We start from the raw sequence: 25,174 nt of genomic DNA on the forward strand, positions 1-25,174 counted from the left end.
CAACTGAGAACCCTCCTTAGAAATTGCCCTTACTTCAGTAAAGCTAGGACAGAACTGCCCAAAATTCTCATCCACCTTCAGCATCCAAAGTACCATCAGGAGGGCTCTGTCTGATATAAAAACCTGATCATCTGTTCAAAATTCCTCCAAGGTTTCCAGCTTCTGTAACATTCCAAATCTTTCACGATGTGCGGAGTCAGGCCAGGCTCCTCTTCCTTGCTCCTGTACCCACTTTGCAGCTGAATCTCCAGTCACATGACGCTATTTGGAGTCCCTGTCCTCTCACCTCACGGGGTTTTGTGTGTACAGTTGTGCCCACCTGGAATGTTCTCCCTACGTGCTTCAGACTAGGCAACTCCTCGTGTCCTTCCAGCCCCAGCTCAAATCTGGCTTCCTCCCCCACGCTCTCCTGACTTCCCAAGTAGACTCACTACACCTTCACCTCTGCATTAAGCATACTTTATACACTTGTATTCACACATCTACCTTCATGTCTTGGATTTATTAATGGTTTTATTTATTCCCAAAAGCATCTGATTTGGATACATAATATATAGTGTGATAGTGTAAATGTAAGTAGAGAGAATAAAGGTAAAGAATGAGACACAGCACAGAGGGGACAGACAGCCTTGGTGGTCTACAGTCACCCAGGGTCCCATGGCCTGCACCCCTTCCTGGGAGCCCTTGCTGACCAGGAAAGGCCGAGCGGTCAAAGCACTTACAATGCATACACAGTAAAGACAAACCACTACTCAGTGAGCTGCAACCCCTCTCAGTACCACAAGTGAGCAGCAGTTCCTCCAGGGCCTTCATACAAAGACATAGTCTTAGATAACTAATGAAATCTTTGGACAGCGTCCTCATGAGAGATGCAAGGCATTTACTTGGAGCTTTCTAGATAGTAATATTCAAAATGAACTGATACTATATATCAAGGCACAATTCAATGAAGGACACTGGGGTGAGGGGCTACTTTACATTTCAGTGTCTGGATCCCCAATCTGACTTGATCCAGGGGTAGATTTCAGACTCATGTAAAGAAAAGATGAGCTTTGTGTCCTTTTAAGCAATGGTTCTGGCATCTTGCTTTTGACAAGTAAATTTTTTTAAATACTGAGTATCGGTAAGCTCGAGATTATACCCAAACAAATGCTAGAATAGGAAAAAAGATGACATGCCACTAAGCGTACCTTGAAGGATAATTTATTTTAATAAACATCATGTGGCCAGCACTATGCTAGCTGTTGGAGAGAAAAATAAAAAGACCCAGCCCCTGCCTTTGACTCTATTGCGACCACCACATAGAAATATATGGTAACAGATATATTTGTCAAGCCTACTAAGCCTTAGAAAATAAGGTAGCCTTGAGAAAGCTGGGCTCTTTTTTTTTTTTTTTTAAGTAAGCTCTATGCCCACTGTGGTGCTTGAACTCATAACCTGAAAATCAAGAGTTTCATGCTGTATGAACTGAGCCAACCAGGTGCCCCAGGGCTTTCTTTGTTGTTGTTGGCTTATTATCTACATCTTTGGGTTACTTTAATGAATTCAGCAACACACAGATTACAATGTCAATTTTGCTTCATGTGTGTGTGCTTTTTTAAAGATTTTATTTTATTTATTTAACAGAGAAAGAGACGGTGAGAGAGGGAACACAAGCAGGGGGAGTGGGAGAGGCAGAAGCAGGCTTCCCACTGAGCAGAGAGCCCAATAGGGGCTCGATCCCAGGACCCTGGGATCATGACCCAAGCCAAAGGCAGATGCTTAATGACTGAGCCACCCAGGTGCCCCACGACATCAATTTTGGATTAACAAAATGAACAACCATTTGACATTTACAAGACTACAGTTAAGTAGCTGGAGTGAAACAGCTCTAGTCTACTCACTAGTATGCTCCTTCCATCCCAAGTGTATCGACCTATATTCTCCACCCATTCAGAACCCTTTATTTCAAAAAGGATTAAACCCATGTTGTTGCAAATGGCAAGAATTCCTTCTTTTTTATGGTTGAGTAGTGTATCTAGAGGGTATAATGGTTGGTGAAATAAGTCAGTCAGAGAAAGACAAATACCATATGACTTCACTCATGTGTGGAATCTAAGATCCGAATGAAATGAATGAAAAAAGAAGAAGAGACAAAAACCCAGACTCTTAGAGAATGAAATGGTCATTACCAGAGGGGAGGTGGATAGGTGGATGAGGAAATGGGGGAATGGAGGAATGGGGGAAATAAATGAAGGGATTATGAGTACACTTATCTAGATGAGCACTGGGCGATGTAGGAAGTATATCCAAAACTAATATAACAGCATGTTAATTATACTGGAATTTTAAAATAATTTAAAAAAAAAGATTGAACTCAAAACAGCTAACATCTGTTTCTAGTTGCTTTAAAAATCTTGTAACTATAATTATCGGCACCTGGGTTTTACAACGGATTAATAAGACATCCTACCTCTAGAAACCCCTTTTGATCAGGATCCATATGGTTCAGAGGGATATAGGTATCATCGGTCTTCTGGCAAACAACCATTGCATGCCGCTGACTGAAAGTTCCACGGCCAACATCTTGCCCACTGAGACGGACATTGAAACCTTAAGAAAACAGGCAGGGAAAAAAAAATCCAGACTCCCGTGAATAACCTAAGTATTGACAAGGCATGGTGACCCTGAATTCTTAACACATCAGCTCATCCTGAGAATTTTCTGTAGCAAAGAGATTATCCTGATTAAAATATACCTGTGCTATATTCAAAAGTCTGGGTAATGTGAGAATATACAAGAATGGAGAGTTATCATTTGCTCTACAATCTTTAGAGGAAAATACCTTCCCAAGTCATCCAGCACAGAGCCTGTTTCCCAGCAAGAAATGCTCTGTCATTTATTCTCTGATGAAGGTTACCAACCTGAGTTATACTAAGATTAAATATTGCCAAAGTAAGAAAAGTTTAGAGCCTCTCTAGTCAATGATAATGATGGGAGATAGCTCTAATTCAAAATCTCAGGGGTCACATATAACAAATGTCATACAAAACACTCCCTACCAGCTGTGCAGCTAACCAGAAACTTCTTACCCTGAGCAAGTAATGAGCCCAAGGCAAGAGCTTCTGCCGTGGCCCAGTCTAACTTTGTTCCATCCATCACCTTCTCCAGCCTGGACTGCAAAAAATGGAAGGGCAGGAAAAAAAACAAAAAAGACACTTTTAAGAGTCTACCCCCTTTTTCACACTGAGTCCAAAAAATGTAATGCAATAACAGTAAGTATCAAAATCACAATATTAAGTAAAAGAGAAAGTGCAGAAGGAAACAGAACAGGATAGCAGTTCTAGGTTTTCAAACAGGCAAAACGAGCAGGCACTCGAGTTAGTGGCTAACCTCTTTATGGAAGACAGGAGATGGAGCCAGGGAGGGCGTGAGGGGGACCATCCTTCTAATATTCTAGTTCTTCAGCTGGATGGCAAGTACATAGATTGTTTTAAGAGTCTCAGCGCCTGGGGTGCCTGGGTGACTCAGTCAGTTAAGCATCTGACGCTTGAATTTGGCCCAGGTAATGATCTCATGGGTTGTAAGATCAAGGGACTCCGCACTCAGCGGGAGTCTGCTAGGACATTCTCTCCCTCTGCCCCTTCTGCCTCCACAACTCGAATTAGTAAGTCTTAAAAAAATAAAGTCTCTTTATGTATAATAAAAAACCTAAAGATGAAGTTAGCGTTGTAACAATCATCCAGAGGACAGTGTCTCTGTTCAAGTTTAAGTAAACACAAAGGCCTTTAGTGCCTTGCTTCCCCCATTTCTGCACGGAGAGTCCCACATTCTAGGACTCCCGAGGCGCAGGACAACTAAAACTTCAGTCTATATTAAACTTGAGACAATACATAAAACTGCGATGTGCATTAGCCTCTAAATGGTTGCCCTTGGGGTATGCATGTTGAATTTCTTCATTTTTATTTAAGCTACCCCCTAACATGAAAGTGTTTTTCTGTTCACTGGTCAGAAAAATCAAAGCTGGCATTCCTGTGCCGCTGTACTTGTGTAACAGGCACGCTGCCCACGTGCATGTGATGTATTAACCATTTAATACATAAATAAACGGAGGGAAAAGAGTAGTATTGACTCTCAGTACCAAACTCCATTGACTCTCAGTACCAAACCACATATGTGCACTGGAAGGGAAGAAGAAAGAAAAAAGAAGTGGACACATCAGAGCTCAGTGACTATCAGTACCGAAACTTCACTAGGCTCAGCTCCCAGAAACTAGCGACCCACCATCAGTAACACTAATTCAAAAAGACCAGATCCACACCGATTTCTCTGTGACTCGAGACAAACAAACAGTAACCTGAAACTGTAAGGCTCCCTACCTGCACGTAGGTCTTCAGCAGATGACTGTGCATCTGGAGTTCCTCCGGCACCTCCACCGACTTCCCACCAATAAACCGCAGGAGGTCGAGGGCCACACCCGTGTTCCAGGTGCTAATGCAGGCTGGCGGCTGGACCAGACCCTTCCAGTGCGCCTGCAGGTTGGTGGCTGGGGGGCTGTAGTGCGCCATGTTGGTTAAATGGTCATTTAACTTCGAGTAGTAGGAGGATTTGATTTCTGACACCTCTTCCCCAGTCATGAGTCCATTGGCAATCAGGTGCTCTGCATAGGTGTCCGGGATGCTCTTTCGGGCTCTGTGCAGCAAACAAGGGAGAAAAGTCAATCTGATTTGCAACAGTGGAAGAGAGACACAGTCATTGTCAAAGGTATCACAGAGCATCATCACTGTAAGAAGGCAGGCAGGACATGTTTGGGAACTAGAGAGTGTGGGTGGTGAGACAACACGGTGAACATACTAGATGCCTCTGAATTGCTCACTTTAAAGTGATCCATTTTATGTTATGTAACTTTCACTCCAATATCTTATTTTTTTCTAAAGGCAATGGGGAGTAACAACCTCTTCCAAGTAAAAACAAAATTCTTCCAAGAAAAAACAAATCCATCTTTATAAGCTTTTGTCTACATTAAGGTAGAAATAATTAGTAGAGTTTTTCTATGAACATTCTGGACAGTTATTTACAAGACTGACCTACGTTGTCTACACCCTTATTTCAAAAAGTATTGAACTCAAAGTCACCAACATCCGTTTTTGGTAGCTTTAATAATCCAGTAACCATAATAACCAGTACCTTGGTTTTACAATAATAATAATGATACTCTATGTTCACATAATACTTTAAACTACAAAGTTTGTTCACATACTTTATTGTATCCAGTCCTGACAAAAGAGGTAGACCAGACAGATCTTTTTTTTTTTTTTTTTTTTTTTTTTTTTAATAAGGCCCTGAGCCACATCATGCCATTCAGGCTAAATTCCAGATTTGTTCTTCCAAGAGCAGTCTGCTACCTATGACCAGAATGACCTATGTCACTCAATTGGGGTACCTGGGTGGCTCAGCGGATTAAACCACTGCCTTCGCCTCAGGTCATGATCTCAGGGTCCTGGGATTGAGTCCCGCATCAGGCTCTCTGCTCAGCAGGGAGCCTGCTTCCCCTTCTCTCTCTGCCTACTTGTGATCTCTCTGTCAAATAAATAAATAAAATCTTTTAAAAAAAAAAGTCACTCAATTTTTTCCTCTGCTTTCATTTATACCTATGAGGAACTAAAGTGGGGAAGGGGCTCTGTTGTACTTTCTAGTATCAAAAAAGGAAATCCCAAAGTAACATGTTTCTCTCCATCATATTAACCTTCTATCCCAGCACTGTCCAAAAGAAATGTAGCATGTCTACTGGGTATTTACCCCAAAGATACAAATGTAGTGATCCAAAGGGGCACTTACACCCCAATGTTTATAGCAGCAATGTCCACAACAGCCAAACCATGGAAAGAGCCCAGATGTCCATTGACAGATGAATGGATAAAGAAGATGTGACACACACACACACACACACACACACACACACACACACAAAATGGAGTATTATGCAGCCATCAAAACATGAAATCTTGCCATTGCAATGATGTGGATGGAACTAGAGGGTATTATAGTAAGTGAAATAAGTCAATCAGAGAAATATAATTATCATATGATATCACTGATATGCAGAATTTAAGAATCAAGGCAGACTATCATAGGGGAAGACAGGAAACAATGAAACAAGACTAAACCAGAGAGGGAGACAAACCATGAGACTCTTAATCTTAGGAAACAAACTGAGGGTTGCTGGAGAGAAGGTGGGTGGGGAGATGGGCTGACTGAGTGACAGACATTGGGGAGGGTATGTGTTGTGATAAGCACTGTGTATTGTGTAAGACTGATGAATCAGACCTGTACCCCGAAACAAATAATACATTATATGTTAATTTAAGAAAAATGTAGCATGAGGGGCACCTGGATGGCTCAGTGGGTTAAGCCTCTGCCTTTGGCTCAGGTCATGATCTCAGGGTCCTGGGATTGAGCCCCGCATTGGGCTCTCTGCTCAGCAGGGAGCCTGCTTCCCCCCCCGCCCCTCTGCCTGCCTCTCTGCCTGCTTGTGCTCTGTCAAATAAATAAATAAAATCTTTAAAAAAAAATGTAGCATTAGCCAATGTGTAATTAAAAATTTCTTAGCAGTCACATTAGAAAAGGTTAAAAAAAAAGGTAGAATTAATTTTCGTAACAAATTTATTTAACTCAATACGTGCAAAATATGGTCACTTTAATACTTTATCAACATAAAAAGTATTGAGATAGTTCACATTTTTCTTGACAGATGAAGTCTTTGGAACCTGGTGTGTATATCACACTTACAGCCCCTCTCCAGCAGGACCAGCCACATTTCAAGTGTTCAAGAGCCACATATGATAGTGGCCTCCATATTGGATAGCACAGTTCCCAAGATTCCTTACAACTGTCATGTTACCTCTTGCCGAGGCACCAAGTGAATCACGGAGGACCGGTTTCTGGTCCTGTCAATGGCATACTATGGGCTCCGCCAAAGTCCTCCTACTTGTTTCCCATCTGCCAAGTGATGTTGGTAAATTGCCTTTGTTTATTCATCAAGCAAATGAGTAGAGTTTGAAGAATATGGGGACCTTTCCTGGGACCCAGAGAATGACCACCCCAGTTTGCTCAGGACTGTCCCAGTTTTAGCACCGAAAGTTGTGTTTGTCAGGCAACCCATGGAGCTGGTCACCCTACTTCAGAGCATCTCATAAAAATAGTAAAAATAATGTGAGCCCTATGGGGGCGAGGGGATCTTCAACAAAGGTTTATAATTGTACCTGATGATCTTGTACATGACCGGGTTGGTGAAGAAGGGCTCATCCAGCTCGTTGTGGCCCCACTGCCTGTAGCATAACAAATCAACAATCACATCCTTCCGGAAATGGCGCTGGTATTCAAAAGCCAGTTGTGCGGCACGGACCACTTCCTCTGGACTATCTCCATTGATGTGGATGATGGCGCAGCCCACAAGCTTTCCTGAGGCAGAGAAGACAGATGAAACCAGCCAGCTATCCCCATACGACATTAGCCCACCTCCAACTCCTATTGCCTGTGTGGGGAGGTAGCCCACAAACTCAAGGGGTAGCTTGGCTGGGTGGTTAAGAACCCATACTTTGGAGACTAGCTGAGAGGAAAGAGGTCATGTCCCAGCTCTGTGACTTACTCTGTGACCTCAGTAAAGTTATGACTCTCAGTCTTCTTACCTGTAGAACTGAGATAATAGCTCCTACCTTTTAGCAATGTTGGAAAGATTACATGAGCTAACAAAGAGAAGTCCTACAACGTGTTTCTAGTATCTCTATCAAACTAATCACAAAAAATTCACATAGATAGGGATCTCTGGCTGGCTCAGTCACAGCAGCAAGAGACTCGATCTTGGGGTCGTGAGTTCAAGCTTCACATGAGGTCTAGAGATTACTTTAAAATAAATGATCTTTAAAAGAAAATTTACACAGATAGCCCCAAAAGGCATCCAGGCCAGGGTCTAGGTGCAAAAATGGAAGAGTTCCTACCACCTAACAGTTTACTCTGTGAACTGGGTGATGGGTTTAAAAAAAAAAAAAAAAAAAAGCCCTTTCTCTTCATACTTCCCGATTTCTGGGATAAAACAAGTCAACTTGGCTTCCTCACATCTAACTTCTAACCAAGACCACTTAGCCAAATTCACTGTTTGAACCTATTCATCTTGACGAGGGCTTTGGGTACCCCAGGTCTGAATCCCCTAAAGACAAGTACCCTGGTGTTGTGCCAAATTCATTGATCCCTGGTTTTCACCACATCATTCAACTGGATTCTTGGACAATTTGAGATGGCAGCCTCTCAGTTCCGCTCTTGTCTTATCTCCCTGGATTCAAAGATCACACTCAGACTTTTCAAGGAATGTTAGTAACACTGTTGGTGACTACTGAGCCCAAAATTTAAAATGGGATAACCAGAGAGGCTCACTCTTCTAAGTAAACTAGATATTTCTCTAGGGCTGCCTCCCTGTGTCACATACCGATGTCACTGCAGTATAAGGAAGATCTTCCTCTTTCTGCAGGAGTGGTGTAACCCAGCTGGTTATTGACAATCAGATGAACACTCCCACCTATTCTGAAATGTGGGAGACTAGACAACGTAAATGTTTCAGGAACAATCCCCTGACCACAGAAAGATGCATCACCGTGAACCTAAATCATGGAGGAGAAAATGAGAAAATGAACGTAAGGGGTGTAGAAATTTATGTTTCCAATTTGGAATAAATTGTTTTCAAATAATAACAGGAATAAAAACAACAATGCTCTCTCTCTCTCTGCTCCCCTGCCTTCCCAAAACTCTGCTGGTTCTGTACAGGATTTTCTAGAAGGGTTGCCTGATCTCAAGCAGGTTTCAAAGCCCTTTTCCTCTTGTGACCACCACCAGCCAATCCATTCTACCCACCACCACATTATCACTCACATGCATCATTTCTAATATACCCATCAACATTCTAGAACAAACAACAACACCACAGAAGGAAGGGCTATTGGAGGTATAGAAGGAAAATCAGCCCAGCACAGTTTTCAGGAAAAAAGACTGCAAGACATGAGGAACAGTATACAGTTTTGAACCCTCTCTCTTCCCCAATCATCCTACATCTAAAGAGAGTCCGTGTGCACCTTGCATCTCCTGGTCCCCATTGGGTGTACTGGCCACCCCTTGGAACATTAAGAAGGGTGATCTGACTGCAAAGGCAGGAGGCAGGGGGGACAGTCTCTCACAGGTGAGTGAAAGGATGCTTTAAGGAACCAACAAAATACTACCACACAACATCTGAAATGTGCTATTCTTCCAAACCATTTGAAGTCTGTTAGATCACAGTATCACCACAAAACCTGATGGATGGAAAGCAGTAGAGGAAAAGGGAAATCTCTTTTAGAAAAGTTGAATGCAAATAATAAGGGAATTGTAGATCTTAGAAGATATGAATTCTACTGACTTCAGGCTAAAAGGAGATTACCTGTCAAATCAACATGTTATACCCCTTAAATTTATGTAATGTTATTATCAAATATATTGCAGTAAAAAATAAATTAAACAAAAGGCTAATATCAAAATGATGGACTAAAGAATAAAATGATCTCAGATGCCCTAAGAACATGACCATTGCAATTCTAACAATAACAGAAGTAAAAGACTTAAATATGTGTGAAGGAAGAATACTTGGAAGTAGATTTTTTTAAAGGACATTGAAAATGTCCTTAAGGGGCGCCTGGGTGACTCAGTGGGTTAAAGCCTCTGCCTTCGGCTCAGGTCATGATCCCAGAGTCCTGGGATCGAGCCCTGCATCGGGCTCTCTGCTCAGCAGGGAGCCTGCTTCCCTTCCTCTCTCTGTCTCTCTGCCTGTCTCTCTGCCTACTTGTGATCTCTGTCAAATAAATAAATAAAATTTAAAAAAAAAGAAAAAGAAAAAGAAAATGTCCTTAATATAGTCATTTTTTAATGTAAATAGACTATTCTGGCTAAGAAAGGAAGTACTGCTTTGCAGAAGTGACATTTCCAGGCTACACCTTCCCTTGGCTAGGGACTATATGGATGACCTCCATTTTGGAGTATCTATACCTAGTAATAACATACCTTTACATTATCTGCACAGCATTAACCCATTCAAGGTGGGGCAGGGGGAGGGGTTGCAGAAAAGAAAGTCACTACTGTCCTTTTTACAGATGAGTAAACCAAGGTTCACCAAGAATGTATATTTCACATTGGAGTAGACACTGGGCCTTCTATGGTACCTCTGGTTTTTTTTCTATGTATTTCTACACCCCTCCAAGCGTTTCTCCTGGCTCAAGGAACTTATTATGTACATGGTCTCATTTAATTCTCAGAACACTATGAAGAATGCAGTATACTCCCATTTAGCTATGAGATTCAAAGACCCTAAGTAACAGAATCAAGCACACCAAGCCAGAAAGCAGCAAAGGCAGGATTTGATCTCAAGTCTTCTTGGTTCCATAGTCTTTGTCTTTTCTGTACCACGTTACACTGTAAAGTCCGACTCTTAGCCACCAGGTCCAAGGGCTCTGGGCATCTGAACACTCCTCCTTGATGATGGAATTTCTGGGGGATATCAGTGTAAGTGGATTTCGGTAAAGCAAGGAATAGGGAGGGATGTGTGCCTCTTCTGCTCCTTTAAAAAAACATTACAGGAGGGGCGCCTGGGTGGCTCAGTGGGTTAAGCCGCTGCCTTCGGCTCAGGTCATGATCCCAGGTCCTGGGTTCGAGCCCCACATCGGGCTTTCTGCTCAGCAGGGAGCCTGCTTCCTCCTCTCTCTCTGCCTGCTTCTCTGCCTACTTGTGATTTCTCTCTGTCAAATAAATAAATAAAATCTTTAAAAAAAAATTAAAAAAAAAATAAAAAAATAAAAAAAAATTAAAAAAAAAAAAACATTACAGGAGAGGCATTGTTAAGAACATACCATCTGGGGGGTGCCTATGTGGCCCAGTCGGTTAAGCATCTGACTCTTGATTTCAGCTCAGGTCATGATCTCAGGGTTGTGGAGTGAAGCCCTGCATCAGGCTCCATGCCCAGTGCTGAGGGTGGGGCCTGCTTCAGATTTTCTCTCTCACCTCCCTTTCTGTTACTTCCTGCCCCCCACCTCTCTCTCCCTCTCTAAAAAAAAGAACATAACATCTGGTGTCAACCATTCTCAAACAAAAATTTCTCAGAAAAAGAACATAACATCTGCTCATAACTTGCATCGTTTTATCATGGTCTTTGGATTCCTGGCACTAAAGCACACATGTGCCATTTGCTGATTTTATTTTCTTCTTAAATCAGAAGAGAACCCACTCCACTATGCCCCATAAAGCTTTTTGGGAGTAAGGGTCCATAAGTACAAACATATGCTGGGTTAGTTGGGAGCTGCCCAGGCCAGGGGGTTAGACACATGGCCAAGGGGTTAGAAACATGGCCAGGGGTTAGACACACAGACATCATAAAGGACGATCTACCTTCACCAGGTTCAGGACCCAGATAAAGAGAAGACAGGCAGAAAAAGAAGCATCCAGAATCTCACCTACCAGGATTTTATAGGCTCCAAATTTAGAGTTCTCAGAAGAAGTTAGAACTGTGTCCTTGAACAAGGCAAGACATGTACAGACACAGCGGGGCAAAATAATTTCGGAACACAAAGTAGACAAAAGAGAGCAGTCAGTTGCTCAGCACTTTAAAGAGATCGGCACTTTCACCTCTTACTTTGGAAGTCCATGCGAAGACCTACTTCACGCACTGGGTAAATGTGAATGACGGAAATACTTTAAAGTATCATGAATTAAGTCAAGTGACAGGTAAAGAGAATGATTAACAATGTAACATTTCCATTTCAAAATACCATACTGTAGTCAAATGCAATGCTGCCTACCCCCAATTTACTTACTACAAGTTTCTGGCTCATGAAAATTAATATGAGATAATAAGACACAGTTGGTATTCATTTACATAGCCAAATATTCTCCTGCCTTATAGATTTACCTATGCCTGTGGGGTTTAAAGACTCAGTGACTAATGCCCAGAATTAATTATTGCCCAGTAGTTAAAGGTTCATATTTAAATGAATACTCATAGGAAAAAAAAATGTGACCCAGAGTCCAAACCTCTAGGCTGTCGGGTTACAAAAAAATGGCGGTTGGAGTGGATAAAGGAAGTAAGAGCCACACTAATGATCAGTACTGGTTGCCTTAGTGCCAAAGACCTTTATTTTATTTTATTAGTATTTTTTTAAGCAGGCTCCACACCCAGCATGTAGCCCAATGTAGGGCTTGAACTTAAAACCCTGAGATCAAGACCTGAGCTGGGACCAGACTCGGGTGCTTCACTGACTGAGCCACCTAGGTGCCCCAAGACCTTTACTGTGAAACAAGCAAACCTTGCTAGATATATGGAGACCACGTAGTTTCCTCAAAGTAAGAAAATCTGTCCTCTGAAAAGCATCAGGGATACCACTCAATACTCCCTTAAATAACACACACAACTCAAGAAAGGAAAACACAAGACACACCATAAGGGACTCTTAAGCATAGGAAAGCAACTGAGGGTTGCTGGGGGGATTGGGGGAACTGGGTGACGGACATTCAGGAGGGCATGAGAGGTGATGAGCACTGGGTATTATATGAGACTGATGAATCACAGACCTATACCTCTGAAACCAATAATACATCATATGTTAATTAAATGAATTTAAATTTTTAAAATGTTTAAAGTGGTTCTTCAAAAAAACAAACAAACAAAAAAAAAACCAAAAGAGTGAAACCTGATTCTAAAGTCAGTTGCCTTGAGACTGGACCTCTATCTGCTATTAATTTTAAAAACAAGCCCTGAATCTTCTTTTCCCAAAATTTCATCTTTTCTCAATTTCATCTTGAATATCTACCATCTCCTTTTCCCTCCTCCTGGTCTCCCCAGCCTCCTGCCTCACTTCCTGAAGCTACAAGTACCTGTAAGCAAATGACTTTGTCCCCAGGCTGAGCAGAACTATCTGGGGAGTAGTCCCCATCCTGTCTAGACTGCTGCCTTCCACGAGTCTTCCCCACTGCCACGGGGTTGACGGCTTCCAGGTGCGAGGGGTTAGGCAGCATGGTCACGTGGAGGGGATGGTGAGCGCCGAAATCCAGATCAACCGAGGAGGTCAAGTGAGACAGGACATCTCCAGTGGCTGAAACATTTTCTGGAAATTCACTTAAGCCTCTCATTTTACGAAACATCAGCTGTTATGAAAAAATACACAAGAAAAAATGTCTTTTATCATAATGGAGACCGGAGATAAGTGGTTAGTTTAAATCATACAATTGAAAAAACTTTACACCCATGCTTGTATAACTATGATCACCATGCATTCTTAAAAAAGAAAGACACAAACTTCTAACTGCTCAAATGCCCAGAATTCTTTGGAAATCTTCACCATCACATGAAATACCAACACTTTGAGAAGAGTCTAACATGACTACTTAGATATGTAGATAGTAAAGTAATAAACTGTTAGTTATCTCTGCCTCGCAATATGCAAAATAATTTTTCTTTTTTTTTTTTAAAGATTTTATTTATTTGACAGACAGAGATCACAAGTAGGCAGAGAAGCAGGCACAGAGGAGGAAGCAGGCTCCCTGATGAGCAGAGAGCCTGATGTGGGGCTCGATCCCAAGACCCTGGGATCATGACGTGAGCCGAAGGCAGAGGCTTTAACCCACTGAGCCACCCAGGCGCCCCCAAAATAATTTTTCTTAAATACACCCGTTAGAATATATTCTCTGAAAGAACTTTTTATGAATCTTGTTCAAGGTAGACAGGAAAGGGTACTTGGGTGGCTCAGTCGGTTAAGCATCTGCCTTCGGCTTAGGTCACGATCCCAGAGTCCTGGGATGGAGCCCCATGTCAGGCTCCCTGCTCAAATGAAGAGCCTGCTTCTCCCTCTCCCTCTGCCTCTGCTCCTCCCCACCATTCATGCTCTCTTTCTCTCTCTCAATTAAATACATAAAATCTTTTTAAAAAGGGGGGGTAGACAGGAAAATGATAGAACAGAACTTAATCCCATTTAGACACAAGATGACATCCATGATTAGCTCAAGTCATGCCTAAAAAGTTCTACTGTCCAATTCTCAAAGGACTTCACTTCACTTCATTTTTCCAGTCTACCTCGAGATAAACATTACTACCCACTTGAAAAATGCACAAGCAAGAGAAATTTACTAATTTAAAGGTCTTTAGCTAGTAAGTAAGAAAAATCGGGTCTCAAACCAAGGTAGTTACCAAAACCAGCATGTTGTCCTCATTTACCCAAATGGTTTGAATGACCCCAAAGCTTCTTATTGACCTATGGACAAACAGGAGCACACATCCTTACACAGTATGGATACATCCATGTTTCTCACAAATATGATCATTCATAATTCAGCACTTTTCAGTTGTGTTTTTGTCTGTGATACTTTAAGAACACAATTTCTCATTTAGGAATTTCTGCCTGTGTTTCAGCACATGCCTCCATCTGTCAATCATTTTATTGTTTTTTTTTTAAAGATTTTATTTATTTATTTGACAGAGATCACAAGTAGGCAGAGAGGCAGGCACAGAGAGGGAAGCAGGCTCCCCGCTGAGCAGAGAGCCCGATGCAGGGCTCAATCCCAGGACCCTGAGATCATGACCTGAGCTGAAGGCAGAGGCTTTAACCCACTGAGCCACCCAGGCGCCCCTGTCAATCACTTTATTCTGTTTAGTCTGCCTTTTCGAAAGTATTTGTCTTTTAAGAGCTGACTATCAATCTCTTAGCATCAGAAAAGCTGAGGTACGAGTAGTAGTGGTAAAGCTTAGCCCCCAGACATACCGTCACGTGTACCTTCTAGTGGTTTAAGGGTAACGCATCCTTCCATAGGCTCTATTCACTCCATTAACTCTCACAGTCCCTTTAACACTTACAATTACTTTTAATATCCTGGCCAAGATCAGTAGTGAGGTTTATCCACACACAGCAGCCACGATCTGGTTAAATTGCAAGTCACCCTGATGTTCTTGGACCTAAAATCTACAGCCCTAACTCTCCAGTCTTTTAAGAGACTAACAGAAGGGCGCCTGGGTGGCTCAGTGGGTTAAGCCACTGCCTTCAGCTCAGGTCATGATCTCAGGGTCCTGGGATCGAGTCCTGCATCGGGCTCTCTGCTCAGCAGGGAGCCTGCTTCCCTCTCTCTCTCTCTGCCTGCCTCTCTGTCTACTTGTGATCTCTCTCTGTCAAATAAACAAATAAAATCTTTAAAAAAAAAAAAAAAAAAAAAAAAAAGAGACTAACAGAGCCGCTGAGTTGGACAGAATAGGAACACCAAGATCCAATTACCTATAAAACCTCTCAGGTGGTGGTCTCCGAGGATAACAATGTATTATTAGTTTTATAGAGGATGTTCAGTATAAACTCTGTACATCAATGGAAAGTAAAACGGACTTCTTGGAAGGTAAAATTATAAGCAATCACACAGATCTTAATGTTTGTTTGAATAATTTCTATTACATTAGGAAAGCATGCTTCAGAGAACAGGAATTATCTATTCATGTCATCCTTGAGAAAACAAACTAACCTTTACCTTCCCTGAGAGAGAAAGAATCCATATAAGAAGACACAGAAAATCAACTCAAATACCAGATCTATCCATCAACTCATTAAGCTATCCCCCGGGACCAACAGCGCAGAGCTTTACTGGGTTTCTAAGGAATGATTATTGTCGGCTCTATTCTGTTACAATCAGTTGTGCACCATCGAAAGTATCTTACCTCTGGAGGGAACTGCAGAAGGCCTGTTAATAAATTAAGCCTCCCTCTGTGGGGCATGCCAATAATCACATCTGTGATCCCACTGTAGGCTGCCATTTTCAGCAACTCGTGGAAAAAGCCCATCATGCTTTCCGCTCCTTCACCCCCATACCGCTTCACTGTGGCAAACTTGGTGGCCAAAAAGTGGTCAAACTCCTGTGGAACATCACGTCAAACACATTTGTTATGGGAAGAGAGCCAGCTACTCAGGTCCAAGTCAGACACGTTTCTGTGTGTTGTGGGGAGACCTTACGCTAGTTTAAGAAGGTACAGCAGTGCCCCTTCATGACGTACTCTGGAGACAGATGTGACTAGTTCAGGGCACAGCAGAAACGCCTGGCCAAGGACACCAGGCAGCAGTGGGAAGGCAGAGAAAATAACATGAGTGGTAGAATAACTTAGCCCCAGAGGCAGCCTCTTAGAATGTATTCTTCTGGGGGGGAAAAAAAAAGAATGTGTTCTTCTGAAGCAAGGGCTGGGCCTTTCATTCTGCCCCTCCTAGCCCCTGAGCTTTAGTAGAGGCCTCTACAGTACTCTTTCCTCAAGGCTGCAAACCATCCAACTATCCAAATTACTGGGAAGTTTTCTTGTCGTCTTGATATGCCAGAGCCTGATCCAAGCCCTGACAGATTCAATTTCATTTATTTGTACCAAGAGCTTTCGTGCATAGCTTTCTTTGATTGCTTGAGGTAATAAGAAGAGAAGAGCTTAAGGATTTTGCAGTCTTTTAGAGAGTGAATAGGAAATATATAAAAAGTATTTTTTTAAAGATTTTTATTTATTTGACAGAGAGAGATCACAAGTAGGCAGAGAGGCAGGCAGAGAGAGAGGGGGAAGCAGGCTCCCTGCTGAGCAGAGAGCCTGATGTGGGGCTCAATCCCAGGACCCTGGGATCACGACCCGAGCCAAAAGCAGAGGCTTTAACCCACTGAGCCATCCAGGCACCCCTATAAAAAGTATTTTGAGGGGCGCCTGGGTGGCTCAGTGGGTTAAGCCGCTGCCTTCTGCTCAGGTCATGATCTCGGAGTCCTGGGATGGAGCCCCGCATCGGGTTCTCTGCTCTCTAGGGGAGCCTGCTTCCTCCTCTCTCTCTGCCTGCCTCTCTGCCTGCTTGTGATCTCTCTGTCAAATAAATAAATAAAATCTTTAAAAAAAAAAAGTATTTTGACTCTGCGGAGAACCAACAGCTCTGGTGTTTGGCGATCTAGCTTTTTCTACTTAGAATAAAGTAGCACATGTTATACTGTCTGTTGTGTTGAGGCAATGGGATTAATGGGGTAAATAAATGCTTTAATTCCCTTTCTTCAATATTTATGCATCTTTATAGAAAATGAGCCATGCTATTCCATTGATATTCACTAGCACTTTTATACCTGGGATTCTAGCATTAGTTTTGACAGATGTTTTCGCTCTTCTGTGCTAAAGGTCTCTTTCTTCAGTTCCTCAAATCGCCTGGCAAACCAGTCTTTCTCCTCCTGGCTCTGAAGTTGGGAGGTTTCAATAGAAATTTGCCCACAGTAGATTTGGTTGAGATAGGCCAGTACTTCCTCAAGAGAGGCCTCCTCCTTCCCCATGTTCAATAATCCTACAAAATGGAATCAAAGGGATCATCTTAAAAAGCAATCAACCGCGTAATTACAGAACATACAAAATATTTCAGTTCAGAGTATTTTGTTCGGATAACTCAGATCATCATCAATGGCTATCTAGATTTTTCTAAAGGCAAAACTAAAATCATGACCAAAGGCCATGAAGTAGTCATACTAGGAGAGGGAATATAAATCTTTGCTTTATGCTAAATTTTGATTTTATGATAACTTCAAACTAAAAATTGAAACCTGACATTCATCTGCTTTATAGCTACAAATCAATGTCCTACCTTTATCTAAAATATCTTCCCAAATGTTCAAGTCTTATTAATACCTATAAAGTAGTGTCTACCATTGAACAGCTGGTCTTAATGTGAATTAATATTGATAGCAAAGCAATATTTTAAGGTCAAGGGAAATCTACCCAACTCTCAGTCAAAAAAAGGGAAGGTTTGTAATATATCAATAGCTCAGCACAAATCAATCATCCATCATTTGCCTGAACCTACAAATTGAGTTTAACAAACTAACACTTACTTTATTATTGCTTATGGTTTCTTACAATAAACTTTGATACCGACTGATCATTCAACTTACAGAAATTGCTTTATGTTCCTTAGCTTCTCTGCTTCACATTTTAACCTATAAAACGGGAGCAGTCAAAGCACATCAGGGGGGAATTGTTAAGATTAAATGAGATAGGAAATAACACAATGTCCACTGATGGGATAAACCAAATGTGATGCAGCCATCCGATGGAGTATTATTTAGCCACATAAAGGAATGAAGTACTATGTTACAACATGGATGAAACTTGGAAACATTATGCTACAGAGAAAAAAGGCAGACACAAAAGGCCACATAGTGTGACTTTATTTATACAAAATGTCAAGAATAGGCAAGTCTATAGAAACAGAAAATAGAGTAGTGGTTGCCGGGAGCTGGGGAGAGGGCAAAATGGGGAGTAACTGCTAACTAGGCACAAGATTTCTTTTTGGGGTGATAAAAATGTTCTGGAACTATCTTGATGGTTGCACAACATTGTGGATGTACCAAGTGTTGTTGAATTGTATACTTTTAAATGGCTCAAGTGGTGGGGCACTTGGCTGGCTCAGTGGATAGAGCATGACTCTTGATCTCGGGGTTGTAAATTTGGAGTCCCATGTTAACTGTAGAAATTACTTAAAATAAAAATTTTAAAAATGGTTAAAGTGGCAAAGGTTATGTGTACCTTACCCCAATAAAAATTTTTAAAAAACTAAAATCATTAAATGTGATAATGCAGAAAAGCATGCAGCTTAAAAAATTGCTTTGGGTTTCTCTCATTTTCTGCTCTTCTTATTAACTACATGTATTTCAAATATGCAGACCCATGTCTCTAAAAGAAGAGATATAAAAATATGTGGCTATAGATAAACATAGATTCATCCATCCGACGAGCGAGTTTGGAGAACCTACTATATACCAGAAGCCATACTGGCACTGAGTGTTCAAACATGGCTGAGAAATGGTCTTTTTCAGGGAGCCTGGCTAGCTTAGGCAGGAGAACATGCAACTCTTGATATCAAGGGTGTGGGTTCAAGCCCCACAATGGGCCTGGAGCTTACTTAGGGAGGGGGGAAAAGGTTTTTTCCCTTAATGAAATTTAAGCCTTATAGAGAAAAATTTATAAACAAGTAATGATAATACTATGTCATATCAACAAGTGGTTTTTCCTAGTAACAAGACTGTACCCTCTGTTAAGTAACTTCGTATTTCTGGTTACTGCTGAATGGAGGGCTTGAGAATATTTTTTAGGGGGGCTTTGTTCTGAAGTCAGATAAAGTTTTTTATCAGTTTTGGTAATTGTGCTATTGTTGAGAGTTGCCCACAGTACTATGAGAACACAGGTGAGGGAATACTGAACACTACCTTGGCAAGTTCTGGGCAGGTCTGCCTCACAGAGCAGGCAGTGCTTGCTGAATGCTTAAAAATGAACAGGAATGTCCTAGGTTGATGAGGTAGAGACCTACGGGAACTCCATGCAAAGTCATGGACATATGAGTGGACACAGTATCAGGGACCTGTTAGAAGACTCAGCAAGAATAAGACACTAAAACAGTTAGCTTTTCCACTCCTGAAGGGCCATTTACATTATGATAGGAACATGGATTTTGTCTCAGAGACCCCCCCCCAACTGAGAATTACTTAGCTGAGTCTAGTCAAATTCTAGAACTACATGGTAATGAAATTGTTGTGCCCTAAAAGTCACTACATTTTGGAGTGGTTTATTACCAGAACATTACTAACTGAAGCATATACCAGAATTTGACATTGGCCGAGATTAACTTTAAAAAATGATGTGAGAGTGTACGACTCTCATTCTCGGGGTTGGGAGTTAGAGCCCCACATTGGGTGTAGAGATAACTTAAAAACAAAATCTCTAAAAATAACAGATAAAGCAATGACATGGATGGAACGAGAGGGTATTATGCTAAGTGAAATAAGTCAGAAAAAGACGATTATCATATGATCTCCCTGATATGTGGAATTTGAGAAACAAGGCAGAGGATCATGGGGGAAGAGAGGAAAAACTGAAATGGGACAAAACCAGAGAGGGCGACAAACCATAAGAGACTTATAATCTCGGGAAACAAACTGAGGGTTGCTGGAGTGGTGGGGGGTGGGAGGGATAGGGTGGCTGGGTGATAGACACTGGGGAGGGTATGTGCTATAGTAAGTGCTATATATTGTGTAAGACTGATGAATCACAGACCTGTACCCTGAAACAAACAACATATCATATATTAATAAATATATATCTAATAATAATAAAAATATAAATATAAATATAAAATAAAATAAAATACAAATATGACATGATATGAACCCAGGATCCTGACAGGTTATCCATTCCCAACTGGGCCAGAAAAAAGGCAGAAAAAGTTCAGGCTACAAAAATGGAAGGTGACGTGGGTTGTCACCTCACCTCCACCATTTTTTCACTACTAGCTACTTAAGTTCTCTGAGTGTCTCTTTTCCTAACCATAAAGGAAAGACAGCAGTAACTTCTTTAGATAGTAAGTATGAGAATTAATTGACATAATGGATATAAAGTGTCTGGCACATAATGGGAGTCTGACTTTTTTTTATTATTTTTATTTCAGGGCTTGCAATTTTTTATTCATTTTTAAAGTAATTTGTTTTCTTTTCTGGAAAGAGCACTGACCATAAGATCTGTTTTCTTACCAAAGTTTTAAGTATACAATACAGTATCGTTAACTATAGGCCCTGTGTTGTATAGAAGATCTCCAGAACTTATTTATTTTTCATAACTGAAACTTTGTACCTTTTAACCCACACCTTCCCTTTTCCACCTCTCCCCAGACCCTGGGAACCATCATTCTACTGGTTCTAGGAGTCTGACTATTTTATTTCGTTATTTTCCTTAAATATTGGAAGGCTTCATGAATTTGCACGCTCTCCTCGTAGAGGGACTCGGCTAATCCTCTCTGTATCATTCCAATTTAAATATCTGCTGCTGAAGCTAGCACGAGTTTGACTATTTTAGATTCCTCATACAGAGGGATCATGTAGTATCTGTCCTTCGGTGACTTGTTTTATTCCACTTAGTATAATCCCCTCAAGGTTCATCCATGTTGTCACAAATGGCAGGATTTCCTTCTTTTCAAGGTTGAATAATATTCCATTTTGTGCATATACTGCACTTTTTTTTTTTTTTAAGTTGGCTCTACACCCAACGTGGGGCTTGAACTCACATCTCCAAGAGAAGACTTGTATGCTCTGCCAACTGAGCCAGCCAGGTGCTCCTCCACTGCATTTCTTTATTCATTCAGCCACTGATGGACGTTTCAGTGGTTTCCATATTTTGGCTATTCTAATAACGCCACAATAAACATGAGAATACAGATAACTCGAGGAGGAGTCAAGATGGCGGAGAAGTAGCAGGCTGAGACTACTTCAGGTAGCGGGAGATCAGCTAGATAGCTTATCTAAAGATTGCAAACACCTACAAATCCAACGGGAGATCGAAGAGAAGAAGAACAGCAACTCTAGAAACAGAAAATCAACCACTTTCTGAAAGGTAGGACGGGCGGAGAAGTGAATCCAAAGCGATGGGAAGATAGACCGCGGTGGGAGGGGCCGGCTCCCGGCAAGCGGCGGAGCAACGGAGCACAAAATCGGGACTTTTAAAAGTCGGTTCCGCTGAGGGACATCGCTCCAGAGGCTTAACCGGGGTGAAGCCCACGCAGGGTCAGCGTGGCCTCAGGTCCCACAGGGTCACAGAAGGATCGGGGGTGTCTGAGTGTCGCAGAGCTTACAGGTATTAGAACGGGGAAGCCGGCTACAGAGACAGAGCCGAGGAGTAAGCTCTAAGCTCGGGGTTACCTTGAACCGGTCGCAGGCTCGGTCAGCTCGGAGCGCGGCTGGAGGCAGGGTGACGGAAGTAAATCGGCGCTGTTCTCTGAGGGCTTACTGAGGAGTGGGGCCCTGGGCTCTCGGCTCCTCCGGGCCGGATACCGGGAGGCCGCCATCTTCATTCCCGCCCTCCGGAACTCTACGGAAAGCGCTCAGGGAACAAAAGCTCCCGAAAGCAAACCCGAGCAAAGCGCTCAGGGAACAAAAGCTCCCGAAAGCAAACCCTAGCGGATTACTCAGCCCGGCCCCTGGTAAGGGCGGTGCAACTCCGCCTGGGGCAAAGACACTTGAGAATCACTACAACAGGCCCCTCCCCGAGAAGATCAACAAGAAGCCCAGCCAGGACCAAGTTCACCTACCAAGGAGTACAGTTTCAATACCAAGGAGAGCAGCGTAATTCCAAAGGAGGAGAAAGCAAAGTACGGAACTCATGGCTTTCTCCCCATGATTCTTTAGCCTTGCAGTTAATTTAATTTTTTTTCTTTTTCAATTTATTTTTCTTCTTCTGCTAAATTTTTTTAACTTTTACCCTTTTCTTTTTTAACGTTTTTTTAACTAGTTTATCTAATATATATATATTTTTTCCTTTTTATATTTTTTTCTTTATTGGTTTTCTTTTTTTAATTGTTTCTTTCTTTCTTTCTTTTTTTTTTTTTTCTTCTTTCTGAACCTCTTTTTATCCCCTTTCTCCCCCCTCACGATTTGGGATCTCTTCTGATTTGGCTAAAGCATATTTTCCTGGGGTTGCTGCCACCTTTTTAGTATTTTACTTGCTCCTTCATCTACTCTTATCTGGACAAAATGACAAGGCGGAAAAATTCACCACAAAAAAAAGAACAAGAGGCAGTACCAAAGACTAGGGACCTAATCAATACAGACATTGGTAATATGTCAGATCTAGAGTTCAGAATGATGATTCTCAAGGTTCTAGCGGGGCTTGAAAAAGGCATGGAAGATATTAGAGAAACCCTCTCGGGAGATATAAAAGCCCTTTCTGGAGAAATAAAAGAACTAAAATCTAACCAAGTTGAAATCAAAAAAGCTATTAATGAGGTGCAATAAAAAATGGAGGCTCTCACTGCTAGGATAAATGAGGCAGAAGAAAGAATTAGCAATATAGAAGACCAAATGACAGAGAATAAAGAAGCTGAGCAAAAGAGGGACAGCTACTGGACCACGAGGGGAGAATTCGAGAGATAAGTGACACCATAAGACGAAACAACATTAGAATAATTGGGATTCCAGAAGAAGAGGAAACAGAGAGGGGAGCAGAAGGTATATTGGAGAGAATTATTGGAGAGAATTTCCCCAATATGGCAAAGGGAACAAGCATCAAAATCCAGGAGATTCAGAGAACCCCCCTCAAAATCAATAAGCATAGGTCCACACCCCGTCACCTAATAGTAAAATTTACAAGTCTTAGTGACAAAGAGAAGATCCTGAAAGCAGCCCAGGAAAAGAAGTCTGTAACATACAATGGTAAAAATATTAGATTGGCAGCAGACTTATCCACAGAGACCTGGCAGGCCAGAAAGAGCTGGCATGATATATTCAGAGTACTAAACGAGAAAAACATGCAGCCAAGAATACTATATCCAGCTAGGCTATCATTGAAAATAGAAGGAGAGATTAAAAGCTTCCAGGACAAACAAAAACTGAAAGAATTTGCAAATACCAAACCAGCTCTACAGGAAATATTGAAAGGGGTCCTCTAAGCAAAGAGAGACCCTAAAAGTAGTAGATCAGAAGGGAACAGAGACAATATACAATAACAGTCACCTTACAGGCAATACAATGGCACTAAATTCATATCTCTCAATACTTACCCTGAATGTTAATGGGCTAAATGCCCCAATCAAAAGACACAGGGTATCAGAATGGATAAAAAAACAAAGCCCATCTATATGTTGCCTACAAGAAACTCATTTTAAACCCGAAGACACCTCCAGATTTAAGGTGAGGGGGTGGAAAAGAATTTACCATGCTAATGGACATCAGAAGAAAGCAGGAGTGGCAATCCTTATATCAGATCAATTAGATTTTAAGCCAAAGACTATAATAAGAGATGAGGAAGGACACTATATCATACTCAAAGGATCTGTACAAAAGGAAGATCTAACAATTTTAAAAATCTATGCCCCTAACGTGGGAGCAGCCAACTATATAAACCAATTAATAACAAAATCAAAGAAACACATCAACAATAATACAGTAATAGTAGGGGACTTTAACACTCCCCTCACTGAAATGGACAGATCATCCAAGCAAAAGATCAACAAGGAAATCAAGGCCTTAAATGACACATTGGACCAGATGGACATCACAGATATATTCAGAACATTTCATCCCAAAGCAACAGAATACACATTCTTCTCTAGTGCACATGGAATATTCTCCAGAATAGATCATATTCTCGGTCCTAAATCAGGTCTCAACCGTTATCAAAAGATTGGAATCATTCCCTGCATATTTTCAGACCACAATGCTCTGAAGCTAGAACTCAATCACAAGAGGAAATTTGGAAAGAACCCAAATACATGGAGACTAAACAGCATCCTTCTAAAGAATGAATGGGTCAACCAGGAAATTAAAGAAGAGTTGAAAAAATTCATGGAAACAAATGATAATGAAAACACAACGGTTCAAAATCTGTGGGACACAACAAAGGCAGTCCTGAGAGGAAAATATATAGCGGTACAAGCCTTTCTCAAGAAACAAGAAAGGTCTCAGGTATACAACCTAACCCTACACCTAAAAGAGCTGGAGAAAGAACAAGAAAGAAACCCTAAACCCAGCAGGAGAAGAGAAATCATAAAGATCAGAGCAGAAATCAATGAAATAGAAACCAAAAAAACAATAGAACAAATCAACGAAACTAGGAGCTGGTTCTTTGAAAGAATTAATAAGATCGATAAACCCCTGGCCAGACTTATCAAAAAGAAAAGAGAAAGGACCCAAATAAATAAAATCATGAATGAAAGAGGAGAGATCACAACGAACACCAAAGAAATACAGACAATTATAAGAACATACTATGAGCAACTCTACGCCAACAAATTTGACAATCTGGAAGAAATGGATGCATTCCTAGAGACATATAAACTACCACAACTGAACCAGGAAGAAATAGAAAGCCTGAACAGACCCATAACCAGTAAGGAGATTGAAACAGTCATCAAAAATCTCCAAACAAACAAAAGCCCAGGGCCAGATGGCTTCCCGGGGGAATTCTACCAAACATTTAAAGAAGAACTAATTCCTATTCTCCTGAAACTGTTTCACAAAATAGAAATGGAAGGAAAACTTCCAAACTCATTTTATGAGGCCAGCATCACCTTGATCCCAAAACCAGACAAGGAACCCATCCAAAAAGAGAACTACAGACCAATATCCT

At 41.4% G+C, this 25,174-nt stretch overlaps 1 protein-coding gene across 1 annotated transcript in view; it reads right to left on the reverse strand.

Moving 5' to 3' along the window:
- The window catches only part of LOC111155533 (dehydrogenase E1 and transketolase domain containing 1), a 61,268-nt gene that overhangs the window by 17,769 nt on the left and 18,325 nt on the right, over positions 1 to 25,174 (reverse strand). Inside the window, exons 3-10 of the mRNA XM_022515708.1 lie at positions 17,146 to 17,357; positions 15,734 to 15,928; positions 12,919 to 13,188; positions 8,462 to 8,633; positions 7,242 to 7,440; positions 4,359 to 4,671; positions 3,072 to 3,156; positions 2,453 to 2,592 (exon numbers count right to left, since the gene is read on the reverse strand). Of these exons, the coding sequence (XP_022371416.1) occupies positions 2,453 to 2,592; positions 3,072 to 3,156; positions 4,359 to 4,671; positions 7,242 to 7,440; positions 8,462 to 8,633; positions 12,919 to 13,188; positions 15,734 to 15,928; positions 17,146 to 17,357 (1,586 nt within the window). The remainder of the gene's footprint in view (positions 1 to 2,452; positions 2,593 to 3,071; positions 3,157 to 4,358; positions 4,672 to 7,241; positions 7,441 to 8,461; positions 8,634 to 12,918; positions 13,189 to 15,733; positions 15,929 to 17,145; positions 17,358 to 25,174) is intronic.

Source organism: Enhydra lutris, unplaced genomic scaffold, assembly GCF_002288905.1.
Source record: "Enhydra lutris kenyoni isolate GAN:26980312 unplaced genomic scaffold, ASM228890v2 scaffoldscaffold42, whole genome shotgun sequence".
Classification (NCBI taxonomy): Eukaryota; Metazoa; Chordata; class Mammalia; order Carnivora; family Mustelidae; genus Enhydra; species Enhydra lutris.